At 40.5% G+C, this 13,389-nt stretch overlaps 1 protein-coding gene across 1 annotated transcript in view; it reads left to right on the plus strand.

Moving 5' to 3' along the window:
• CCDC149 (coiled-coil domain containing 149) overlaps positions 1-11,800 on the plus strand; it is a gene marked incomplete at its 5' end in the record, with an annotated part of 40,598 nt that extends 28,798 nt beyond the window's left edge. Inside the window, 4 exons of the mRNA XM_008936507.1 lie at positions 838-914; positions 2,254-2,286; positions 5,975-6,082; positions 11,208-11,800. Coding sequence (XP_008934755.1) covers positions 838-914; positions 2,254-2,286; positions 5,975-6,082; positions 11,208-11,800 — 811 coding nt within the window. The remainder of the gene's footprint in view (positions 1-837; positions 915-2,253; positions 2,287-5,974; positions 6,083-11,207) is intronic.
• Positions 11,801-13,389: the final 1,589 nt, after the last annotated feature.

Below are 13,389 nucleotides of genomic sequence, written 5' to 3' on the forward strand. Positions count from 1 at the left end.
TCTGACTCTAGGAGACTTGCTGTGCCTGTGAGAAAAACACTTTCAAAAATTCATTGGAAAAAAGACCTTTCTTTGCAAGATAGAAATCTCTTATTTGATCTGGAGAGAGAATTAAGACTAAAAGTTAAATCCTGCAGGAGAGCTAACTGCAAATAGTATTTGTGTAGGAATCAGATACAAAGGAAAAGATGACCCAAGAAATGCAGTGAAAACTAAGAGTGGGTTATAAAGGCATTAAAGAACTAGAAGCTCTTTAGTAGAGTAGAAAACAGAATTCAGCACTAAAAGAAAGGATGTAGTGGAAAAAATATTCCTTGCCGTTTTAAGCAATCTTCATGATAGAGAAACCCCTGTGAATAAAGGACTAGGCTAAGCTTGTGGTTTAGAACTTCAAAATCAATCTAGATGTTGTCTTCAGTTTTCCATATTTTGTCTGTGTAGCTTTTACCTTCTGGTTTCAGCTGTAGAGAAAGTAAAACAACCAGGAAGAGATATTTGCAGACATAGAAAAAGAAATATTGTGAGTTGCTGTTCTTTGTCTTTACCAAAGTGCAAAGGTTGAATGTCCATTACATCCTAGACTTTTTTTTTTTTTTTAGTTAACCATAGGATAGATTAGGCAACTATATTTCATTTTCTTTTAACTCTAGGGGAAGTTGTCCATTGCAATTAGTGAAAAGAGATTACTGTATACAAGTTTACTGCACTAGTTAAGTAACAAGTTAAATATTTGATTGTAGTCATGTAAGAAATTGGGCTTTGGTCACTTTAGTATAACAAGGGATCTCATCTCAGCTGACTGTCCCTGGCTTTTGTTTATGTTTTCTTTTTCCAAAGAATTCTAGGTAACCGAGTGGCAGAACTAGAAAAGAAATTAAGAACTTTGGAAATTGCTGGCTTGTGGAGTCTTCCAGGTTAGTAAAAATTCAAGAGAACAGTTTGCATTATTTAGTTTTCAAGGGTATATTTGCATTTAAGAAAAGCTTGGCTATAATTTGTTTAATGACTGTTATTTTGCAAATGTGCTGTTCAGCACATTTTCAAAATTAGAAATCTCTAATAAATGTTAAGTTGAAATGAAAAATCACTAGACTCTTTAAAATCTTAAGTCAAATATGTACACTGGAAAAAAAAATGCTTAAAATACTGGGAATAATCAAATTGTCTCCATAGTCTGCTAGCAAAAAAAAAGGGAACTATTTTATTTAAACAGTTGTATAAAATAATATGCAGGATATTGGCCATTATGTTTTTCCATAGATTTTATTTATTAATTTTGTACTTCTTGTAATTACCATGGGTTTTATCTTTGTATTTTTAATGTTTTTCTGTAGGATCATAAGCTCTGATAAATTGGAAGTGTAAACAATCTTAAATTTTCTAGTCCATCTCTCCAGAACAGGCTTATTCCCTGTAGCATCTTAAGTATTGTATTTGGATTTGAATTACTCAAGTAATGGGAGATTAATCTGCTTCCTAATAGACTTCACTGTTAGGAAAATGTGCAATATTTAATTTACATTTACTTCTTGCTTCTCTTCTTCCCATTACACCTAATTGTGTCTTCTTTAACCACTGTAAATTATGCTATTCCATTGTTGGTATCTGCCTCATTAGGCTTTGTTTACGGCTTCCTATCAGTGCCACTGGGGGTGGGGGATGGTGTGGTTTAGACTTCTGGTCTTTGGGCTGTGTGGTTCTTCCACCTCACTTTTACATCTAGAAGGAAACATCTGACAGTGCTGAAGAGAGCTTGTGACAAACCTACACTGTTTGGCCTGATGTGGGCTATTTCCAGGTCAGCTGGCCCGTTTTAGGCATTCTCTATCACCTTTCTGGAACTGTCTCTCTTCTTGACACTTTTTACAACCAAAAACTTGTTTCACAAATTTGTTTCCATGGATTACTCTTCAGTTAGTTAGCTAACATACATAGTACACTTAGAGCATTTGTCCCTGCCCACATTCTCCAAAAGATACAGGTGAAATATTTGTCTAAGACCCTGCTAATGTGGTTTTGTACATGAGTACAAATGTGTATCTTAAGGTACTGTAGGCCCTTTTTTTCAAAAACAGCATTCTGTGAAATTCATACTGTAATAAATGCAGCATTTCTAGTCTTTCCAAAGTGTATTAAAAAAAGTGGAACAGTGGGAACTTCATGCACCATTGTTCATCTATATAGGTAAGACATCAAACTAATGTTTATACAATAACAACTGTCTCTTTCCTTCCTTTCTTTTGCTGCCTGAAGGCCTGAGCTACAATGTCTCAGTGGGATTTGGGAGTAGGTTCTGCTTAACATGTATTTTTAATAACTGATTTTAGCAGTACGTTAAATATTATCACTGCATGTAAATAAATGCAAATGTTATCTTAACATTTTTATATCTGGCAGATTAAGATGTTGAGTCAAGTGAATTATACAAACACAAGAGAAAAAAGAGTCTGCTCTACAAGATATTTTCTTTACATTGAGGAAAATAGTAAGAAAGGGTGATCTTAAATAGTTGTAAAGGAATTTTACAGCAGCTTGCGAGTTGTGTTCAGCCTCAAGGTTTGCTTATTTGCTGCTTGCCTCTAATGAAGAGCGCACTGTAGTTTCCAAGTGCACTCTAGTCCCAAGGTGGTCAGAAAGAGCCTTGCAACACCTGGTGGGTCACCAGTTTTCTTTCAGAGGGTGGAAAGCTTCCGCTCCATAAAACAGCAGCACGTAACAAATAGTGTGGGAACTACCATGGGGGACTCAGCAGCTGAATGCTGGCTCAGGTGAGGGGCAGAACGTGGAGAGCAGCTCATCTAGTAAGTCTTAAATCCAGAGTAAAAAAAAGTTACTTGATTATGAGTTGAACATTTTGTGGTTGGAAAAAATACACAGATGAAAGCTGATTATTCAATCTAGCACTGAAAGAAACACACATTGTAAATTGCAGGGTTTTAATCTGGAGTTAATGTTCTCCCTTAAGCATCATTGTCCATATAGCATTTATAACATCTGCTGTCACCATGATATTAATATATTCCAAATGGTGTTAATAAATTACGTTAATGAACTTTTCTTATTGAAGAAAGAGCTTGACTGCTTCTAACTTTTTGTTAGGTGACTTATTTGTCATCTGCTTTTTGAGCAACGCATAAATGAACGAGGGGGAAGCTAGATCAAGAGGAAGTGCATATCTAATTTTTGAAATGGTGAAATTGGTAGCTTAGTTAATTTTCTGTAGAAATGCTGCCTATCGCAAACTGTAGCTTCCTCTGTTTGGAAAATGGGCTTTAATTAAGCAAACCTCTTGCAAGGTTCATTGCTGAAGAGAAAGCAAGCGTGGGCATAGATTTGCCTTTGATTTTCTTTTTCTGAGTTTACTTTCCTTGAGAAGAAAGCAGAGAATTCACAGAAGCATTTAATTCTTTGCTTTGTCTTAGGTACATTGTGTTTCAAATATGCATGCATAATATGCTAAGTGTATTCAGTAGTAGTACATAATAAACACCACCTTATTCCTCTCACAATCTGATGTCACTAGACATCCAGATAAGTCATTCTCTGTTTTTAAAAAATCTATTCTTTTCTGAAAATTCCAGATTTCCACTGGGGAAAAAAAAAGCCTAAGAAAAGAATTGAGCATGACTCAGCCTTTTTCTGTCTGGGGTGATAAGAAAGTTTCATTGCTGCCTCTTGCTCTGCAGTAATCAGCAGGGAGCAGGGGCGCGGCAGGATTAATGGGCTCGGCAGGCGCCGCGGGTGTCGCCAGGCACAGCGGGGCGGGGAGCAGCAGGGGGGATAGGGGGTACCCAGCCCTGGAGAGTAAAGGGAAGAATTTACTACTACTGAACACTTACCGCTTTGCCTGTTTGGAGGTCTGTATACTTCTCACTCCAGCCCTTGAAAAATTCATTAGAGGAACACGAGGCTATGTAAGTTATGAAATGGAGCTTACATGGCAGCTAATTGAAATTCTCTGTGTGTTACCCAACTTCAGATGATAATTCACTGAATATGGTAGAGCAGCACCCCCGTGGCCCTCCTTCACGAATGGATGTGAGTCACTGCTCAGAAATAAATACACATCGGACTTTTTGGGCCACATCTGTTGCTTAGATGTGTGAATACTGAGCCGAGCTTTACTTTCTGCAACCAAGTTGGTTTTTAGAGAAAAATGTGAAAGCATTTACTGTGTAAATGCTGGCTGGAAGTCAAGAATTTTCTTTTTTGAAGCTTGTCTAGCAGTCTTCAGGGACATTAAATCAGGCTTTACTTTTTTTATTCCAAAGCTTTCTACTTGTCTGTTAAGTTCTCCCCCCCCCTGTTTTTTAATTCATCAGCTTTATGAATTTTACTTCCTCTGTTGAATTCTTTTGTAACGTTTTCAATATGTGGCTACCTTTGACTATGTTGGATGTTTTCATACTTCTAGTTCCCTGAAAGAATTAGTTCTCCTTCGTACAGAAAATTCCTTCAGTATTTCAGGGAAGTGCATTTGTTCAGGGGCTTTTGCATTTTGAAATAGCCATAGGATTTGTTTTGCCTTTTTTTTTTAATTTATTTTTAATTAATTTTGGCTTACACTAGGAGGGTTCTCCACTTTGTTGTTAGTTAATATTGGTTTTTTATTACTTACTATGGTGGAGGCAGAATTCTGTTGCATATTGACAGGAACCTCAAAGCTTGGCAAGATCCATGTTTCAAAAACAGTAGTCGCATTTATATTGCTGTAATATATACCCCAACATTTTAAGGATATAAAAATGTTGTTAATACCTTCAGGATCAAGGTATTTGCAGCCAGTGCTTTCAAAAGTAGTTGGGGATTGGGGTATGCAGTGAGACTCTATGGAAACAGCTTGACTTGCATTGTTTCTTAGTAGGCACCAGAACTTTCTCAGAGCTGGATTTATTCTGGGTGTCTCCTGACCTGGTGCTCTTTTGAAAGTCTTTGTCTTGGATGGGTGATTAGATTTAGGATGTTGCCTTAAGGTGAAACGTACAAACAGATTTAGAGGGGAGAAGTGGTTGTTACATAAATGTCCATTCTTAGGGAGATAAATAGAGCAGTAGCTTGCTGCCTCCCCAGCCATTACTTATCGGTTGGCAGTTGTTCTGGAGGCCACAGAAACACCACGCTTAGCTGATCTTGCACATTTCCTGCCATTTCCCCTCCAGGTATAAGGTAGTGTCAGTTGCTAAAAACATCAGCATCCTGAATAGTGGAGGACTTCCTAAAGGAGCTGCAGGTGTTGCTGTCGGTATTTATAAAATACGTAAAGACTAAGCATCTACAGCAGAGTCCTTAGCTGAAGAGTTTCTTGCAGAGTTTTGTCTGCTGAAGATCTGGAAAATTGCCCTTTTCCATTTGGTTTAAAACGAAAATGCTCAGAAATATGTGGGGAATTTTCAGATTAAAATTCCTCCTGTTCGCCAGCAATGTATGCTTGTTTGCTCTCTCAGTTCTTAGTTATGCTAAGCTGTTAATGGTTTGGTTTTTGTTTTTTTTTTTTTAAGGGAGCATTGTATGTTAATACATGTGTGAGTCTGTAATGTAAAACTATGTATATGATACAAGCAGGCTCATCACTGAGGCAGAGTAATAGAGTCAGTGCTGAACACTAGCTGGTCATAGCATGCAAATGATCCATTACTCCTTGTAAAACTTTTGGTATGATCTGATTATTAATATTCTGGATTGAATGCTAATTGCTAATACAATTTGCTGCGTACAGCACCTAGTCTTCTTTCTTTCTGTCCTTTACTCAGTACTGTGGGTAAAAACGTGAGCCTTTTCTGTATTTGACTTACATATTCTAGCTCCAGCACAGAGTATTTTTATCCATGCTGTCGAAGGATCATTTGAAATGCTTTTCCTGTTCTGTACTTTTCAGTAACATTGCAAAAAAAAATTGTAGGCTGTGTTTGAATATCGTTGGTGGACAGTGGATGCAGTTGGTGAGGGAATGGTTCTAACACGTGGGTTGTTTCAGGTGGAAAGGACACCATAACATTCAGCGACCCAGCCTTGCCTGTTGCACAGCGGTCCAGGTCACCGTTGTTGGCGTTTGCTGATAAGCCACAGAAAAGTGGAGTACAAGGTGAGCACCTGGAACAGAAAGAGCGTGATGAGAGCTGTGCACTCGTTGCTTTCCAAACAAAAAGTCATACGTTTTCATGCTGGGATAGCAGAAGGCAAAGTTTCAGTGGTCACACAGATTGAATAAACCATCCACAAATAAAATGGATAGGCGGTTCCAGTACAACTAGAAGAAAAAAAAAAATCAAACAACTGGAAAATGACTGGTGAATAGATTGCACAGGGCTAGGGATCAGGTCTTACAGCTCAAAGAATTTTTCTGTCAGATTACTTGATACTGTGAGAAGTTATTCATGCCATCTATGTTACAGTTAACTGCCTCCTGCTCTTTTTGCCTCTGTTAAAATGCACAGTAGGAAAGCAGTCTGTGGAACTGGCTTAGCACTCCCCTGCATCATTGCTGATATCTAGATGAAAGGCTTCCTGATTGCGCCTGGTACATTGAAATACCCAACTCGTTTTCCCAGAGAAATTGACTGCCTTTTTTATAGTCTTGCACGTGTTTTGTTGAAAATCCTTCTCCAGTAGCAAGCTCTAACATCTTTCCAAAGTTAGGCTTAGCTTTATTTGACAGTAGCAGAAGATAGCGTTTTGCTGATAACCTTTTCCTTCCTTTATTTTTTCATAATGGATGGGAGATGGATTATTATGTTTGCCTGTTGGCATTTGGATAAGCTCTTTAATGGGCATAATGTTTTGGTATGCCCAGATCTTACTCAGCTAACCATGGAGCATCATAAACATTTTATTTGTTAGTCCTGAAACTAAATAGATTGTGGCTTAATTTTGACTTCATTATCCATGACAGCATCTGATAAAACTTGACAGCCAGACTGATCATTTTTTATAATCTTGATCAGCTGATATTTTTTCTAAAAATAAGAAAACTACAGTCAGTAGTTCTCTGGCAAGTAATAACTCATAAATATTCATTTTTGTCTGCTTAATCATTGATTTTTAACTGAATCTGCAGTTACTGAAAGTATTTACTTGGTGGCATAATGCTCTTTCCTTCATGTATTTGTCCTAGGTGAGGTTGATATTACAGTTTCAAGTAAAGTTGCCTGTCAGATCTCATCAGACCCTGTTCCTGTTGCTTTGTAACACTGCCAAACTTCAGCTGTGGGCTGAAGCTTTCCATGCTGCGTTTTCTACTTCAGATGATCTTTTTTAGTGTCAGCCAAATAACTTTTTAGTGTTAAATTCTCATGAACACGTTTTTTGTTGTTTTGGGGGTTTTTTTGTTTGGTTGGTTTTTTTTAAAGGTTCTTTTTTTAAATCTCATTTGCTAAAAACAAGGAAAAACAAACCAATGATTCTATTGAGCTTGCTTTGTGCCACCAGTGCTGGTAAAACTCTGCATACACCATTCCTTCAAGATAATGTAAATGCAGAGGGAACAAAACCTGGAACAGAGAGGAAGGGAAGGCTGAGATCAGGACTCTTAAGTGATGGGAAGACTAGAGTAGATGGGGATTGACAGAATCGGATGTCTGTGCAAGGAGGGGACCTGCATCTGGCTGAGCAGAGGTCCTCTTGAGGGCGCAGGAGCGAAGGACCAAAATGCTGACACTGGAAGCAAGGTGTGATAAAAAGATTGAAAAGTGGATGAGAAGTGGGCAGAGTGTAGGGACTGGATAAACAAAGGGCTGTAGGGCAGGAGCAAAGAGCTAGGCAGGGTGTCAACGGGTTAGGGCTGGGCTGGCCTCTAGACGAGTGACAGATGCTGCCTTTTAACCCCAAAGGGGAAAAGAAAGGGAGTAAGAGAGACTTGTGGATTGGAAAAGAAAAACTGAAACAGCTTTGAATAATCAATAACAATTAATTTAAATATATGCAAATATATACAAAACCAATAGCAAACCCAACCTACCTGATGGCAATTGTGTCACCATCACCACTGATGCTGTGGGCAGGCACTGGGGAATTCCCAGAGTGGACTCAACATCCAGATCAGGAGCTGGATTCTGGAACTTGATTCAGGAAAGCACAGATTCGGATCAGAGGCAGAATGGACAGACTCCTCCTTGGACACCAGCTGCTGAAGAAGAGCTTAACCCTCATGATCCCTCAGCTTTATACTGAATATGAAGTATCTGGGATGTAATACCTTATGGGTCAGTTTAGCGTCACCTGTCCTGTCTGGTACTCCCCACAGGTGTGCCCTTTTCCTCTCTGCACCCCCAATGTTGTACACAGGATTTAGCAGTGAGCTTGGTCTCCATGGGAGCAAGTATAACCAAGAGCCTTTCTGCATACCAGTCCTCAGTAGTAACTACAAACATCAAATGTTGCCACTTCTAGAAGCAGACACTGTCTGCAGAAATCTGCAGTTAACTTCAGAAAGTGCAGTTAGCTAGAAGAGACTGAGCTGAAAAGTCAAATCAGTGAACAGAATGAGTTCTGTTCTGCCTCAAGCCAGGATACAGCAGAGAGGAAGAGTAGAAGAGAGCAGCCTTGGAGAGGAGAAGCCAGACAATCATGGGAAGAATCAGCTCTCTGTAGGCCATTACCCTCTTTCCTCCTTCCCATCCCATAACAGAGCCAAGATCAATCACAGAAATCCTGTCATTAAACTGGATTAGGTTAAGGAATGACTGTTCTGGCTGCACAAACAGCTTGTTTTTTTCCCTTTGCCTGTGGCCCAGTATCCCTGATAATCCACAGGGAGAATTTGGACAAAATTCACCTCTGTGATAGTTTACATACTGGGACAACTTTTCAGTGAGATAAATGAGCACAGATATTGCCAGCTGTGCAGGGGACAGCACAGCCTCTAGCAGTAGGTGGAGGAACTATAACTTCTGTTGCTCCACATCCATTTTCTGGAGAATATTTGGGGCTGCCATCTTCCAGTTGAAGCCTGGAAGGGAAGCAGCGTGTTTTCTGCTGCAGGGCCTGTCCCTGTGCTTTGAGTCATCAGGCTCCTCTGGAGTCAGCAGCTATATGGGAGGGACCCACTGAGCCTCTTTTTGTGCCTCCCTGCATAGAGAGTGACTGCCTGCTGTTGAGCTTTAGGAGCTTGGTGCATATTGCAATTTTTTGTCTGTACTGTGTACCTCCAAAATCTGAGGGAGCTGCTTGGCACCTGGGAACAACACAGGAATGTGATCATCTCTCTTTGTTTACCAAGCAAGTATGCCCTTGGTTTGAAAATATTCCAGAAATAAAAACAAAACCACTTTTACTTTCCTATTAGCTGAGTGATCAGTTGAGTGAAAACAGCTGATGAGCAGAACAGCTGTGAAATTCTTACATAGCTTTAAATACTGGGCCTGATGTCACATCAGTCAGCTGTGATCCTTTAAATAATGCCGTTGATATTTGGTGCCTGTTTGGCCCAGGAAATGTTTTTAGCTTTTTGCACTAAGGTATATTCTTTATCAGAACTTTCTATAATATGTCAAATGTTGCTCTGGCTGGATCTACAGATAATCAGAGGGCTGTCTCAAGCTTTTTAAAGTCTCATTTATCTGCTTATCATGGTCTCGTCAAGGCCTGTTTTAGTCTGTACTTGTTTTTGTTTCAGTTAAACTGGATGGTAGAAGTCTGTAGGATATGCTGTGCGGTTCCTGTGTGAAAATCCGTGATAACGTTGTACAATCATACAAATTAAAGACTGTCTTGTGCCACCAGATCTCACTTTATCCAGTGCAGGGGATGGATAGTGTCATGGGATAGATTGTACTTGGTCATCACAGCTGCTAATGAACAGTTATTCAGGTTTTTTTCCTCTTCATTGTTGAGTGCATTTTTCCTGCTGTGTTGCCTGTGTGCTGTTTCAAGTATTCCTTGAAGACAAAAGTACTAGTTTTCTATGAACTTTTCTCTGGTGACATGGTGCTTTGAAACAATTTATCTTCAGAAAATTGCAGCAAGGTGATGGGGTGGTGTTAACCCACTGTAGAGGGAGGAAACTGAGGCACACAAAGAACAAAGTAGAGCCCTTTCTAATTCTGAGTGCAAATCTGAGGTATGTAAGTTTGGGGTCTTTCTGGAGCACTCTTGAGTATGTGTGTTCAGATACACAACATGGGCAGAGCAGTACTGGGAATCGAGCTCCTCAGTTTCCAGTCGAGTGCTCAGATAATGAGGATTAGATCCAGTGGGTGATCACCTTTTGAAAGTTAATTTATTCCATCTCTTCAGAGTAGCATTCCTGGCCTCCTTAATGGTAGTAAGAATGTCTCTTCCCAGTGCTAACCCTTGTCTCACTCACATGGCAGCCCCCAAATTCTGAATGAGGCAGGTCTGGCAGAGACAGGAGGCTCCTGTGGCGTGTAGCTCTGTCCCTCCCCGCAGCCAGGCTGTCCCGGGCACTGCATGAGGCAGGGTTCCTGTGGGAGAAACAGAGTAGATGCTCATGTGCTAAAAGGTAATGCATCTGCATGACAAGAGTCATTTTAAGCTGTCAATGCAGCCGCACTTCTGGCATTTCCTAATTTTTGTTTCTTGACTTCACAAGCTTATTTTCAATGAGGCTTTTTGTCCTTAACTGAGATGAGGACAAATTCTCTCTTTCACAAAGCTGTTTGTTTACACATTGCCTTTTCTCTTTTCGATCTTTGTTCACTGTTTGCCTTTTGGTGTAATGGTATATTTGAAATTCTTCCACTGCTGCTTTGTTTTTGCTGTTACCCAAATTAGAATAATCTTTTATGTTAGGAGAAATGTTGCAGGACCAATAACCAAACTTCATTAGTGGTTGAAAGCCTGTGAAAACCTCCAAATAAATGAGCTTGTGTTAACCCCCCAACCTGGTAGTGATGTGGGGAGTTAAGCTGTAACAAAAATTTCTGTAGCTGGGTGCCTTGCTTAGAGCTGTTACTCCTTTGAAAAAGTCTACCTGACCCTGCTGTTCTACAGTACGGTACCATGACTCTTTTTTTAGAGTTGTCAGTGTTATGGAAAGGCAGGCTCCAAAGCAGGGCCAGATCCAGCAGGAAATGTAGTGTTGATTGCTTATCATCTAAGAAACAGGCCTGGGATGGGATAGGGAATCACTCTTAGAAATTCCTTGCTAAGGTAAACATCTCCGTGGCAGTGGTGGGGATGTTTTTCAGGTCAGATATACAATAAATACCCGTGAGTGATGAGAGCATCTCACTGTTCCATTTCTCTTTCAGCAGAACAGAAGGGCGAATACGACGAAACTTGTGCTGTTGCAACTGAGTCCCTGGCTCCAGAGGGAACAAACTTAAATAACAGAAACCAAAATAAACATTTCTATCCTTCATTACCTCAGCTACCTTCCAAAGGAGAAGAGAGGGACCAGCTCAGGAGTCAGATAGTTAAGCTGACAGCGCAGGCAGTTGCAGAACTGGGAGGGGAGAGCGCAGAGGCTCCCGCGGGGCAGCAGGACACACGGCCTGGGGCGGAGCTGAGTGGCTCATCGGAGGGAGAGGTCCCCCCCTCCAGCCCTGACCCATCCGACCCCACAGACCCCTCAAACTCGGAGAACGAACAGACAGATGAAACTGAGGCCCTGAAAGAGAATGATGAAACCTCAGAGAGCGACTGTGAGATTCCAAATGAAAGAGGGGATCAACCCAGCAGCATCGTGGATGTGCTGCACACTGAGGAGGCTGGAAGGTGTGGAGGGCTCAGAGTTACGACTGCACACACAGATACTAGCTCTGAGGAGCTCTCTGAACCTGAAAGCAAGAAACCATCTGATGCTGCTGAAAACTGTGAATATTTGGATAACAGTTTGGCTTGAGGTATGAAATCCAGGCCCTCGAGCATCTCACTGTAATCCTTTTGCAGTGTCTGTGCTGCTGCAAATATGATCAGTGAAATAGCACACGGATCGTATTTGATTTTTGCTTTGAACTGTTAATATTTGTCTATAAAGGTACTTTCCTGTTAGTTTTGGATACAGTGTACCAAAACTATAAATTACCTAGGGGAAAGAATTAGTGATGAAGTATTATTGTGTTGGGATTTTGTAGTGATTGGAATTTTTTACACAAATTGATGTAATATACATTAGTATAGCAAAGAGACCAATGCTAATTATTTATCGTGTTATCACTAAGCTTCTGTAACATATATGGTCCTAGTGCTGGACTGTATTTTAATGGTGAGAAGCATCCTCTAAGGATGAAAAACTTGGAGTGATAAACTGAGAAGCACCTTAAAGCTACAAGCTTTCGCTTGTTTCTCAGGCTGCATTCTATTTCTCTTTTCATATAGTGGCTGTAAGTACATCCTTAGGGTACAATCACTGTTCCTTATAGGAAGCCTATGGAAGCTTTCCCTGTGTGCACATCATTCTCTCATTACAAACCTTTATACTGTCTCAACTGTACAAAATTTGTCCTTCCCTCTCCCAGCTCATCTCATGAAAATGCAGGGAATTGTTTCACCAGATACCAAGAACCCAATTTAACGAAGCTCTGAGGGATACATGGCCAGAGAAACAAGGAGTCTTTCCATGAGAAACACAACGCTGTTCCAAAGCAAGGAGAACAGCAAGAGGAGAACCTGTCCACCTACTTGGCACTCTCCGTTACTGGAATTGCATTCCTCAACTTAACAGGAGCTGGAACAGCCCTCAGGCTGAGTAACGGGTGGTAGATTTCAGCCTACTCCATCTGTGCCCTCCTTTTTAAAGGAATCTGTGTCTCTTTTAATTTCTTAGTTTTGGAGTTAAGGATTATTCTTCCTTTCCTCCTCATTTCACCAGTCGGTGCTGTGGTAGAAGGTTTATTTGCATCGTTGCCGCTTTCTTAAACTTCTTCCCTTGTTGATGTAGTCATAGGGAAACATTCCTTTAATAACTGGAGGAAAGGGAGGCTGCTGTGTCAATCCCTAGCTCCCTCCTGATGCTGGAGCTGTGCCACTCTGCTCCTAGGAAGGCAGCAACAAGGGAACACTCAACGTTGAAGTCAGCAGCTGTTGGAGAAGGGGAGGCACGTCCTTCCTCTCCTGTTTGTAGCATAAGGAATAGTCTCTGCAGCTGTGGAGCTTCTATGGGCCAGCAGCCGTCAAGGCAATTTTTCTGCTGGTGTGGGACCTAATTGTCTGTAAATGTTCATTTCTCACTCCTAGAACTTGAAACCAATCAGAGAGAATTAAACCAAATTTAATAAAATACTACTAATAAAAAGGAAAATCCCTCCCAGATTGAGTCCTTCTTTGACAAATAACTGCCAGCTGCAAATTTTTACAGCCCACTTGTCAGCTACTGAATAAACAGAGTTTATATAAGCAATACTGACAAACTCCTCTGTATGTGGAAGATGAGCTAGCAGGTGCTGCCATAATCAAGGTGTCAGAGTCCATGAACAGTTTGTATTCAGCAGG

This window comes from Merops nubicus, unplaced genomic scaffold (assembly GCF_000691845.1).
Source record: "Merops nubicus isolate BGI_N331 unplaced genomic scaffold, ASM69184v1 scaffold6670, whole genome shotgun sequence".
Classification (NCBI taxonomy): Eukaryota; Metazoa; Chordata; class Aves; order Coraciiformes; family Meropidae; genus Merops; species Merops nubicus.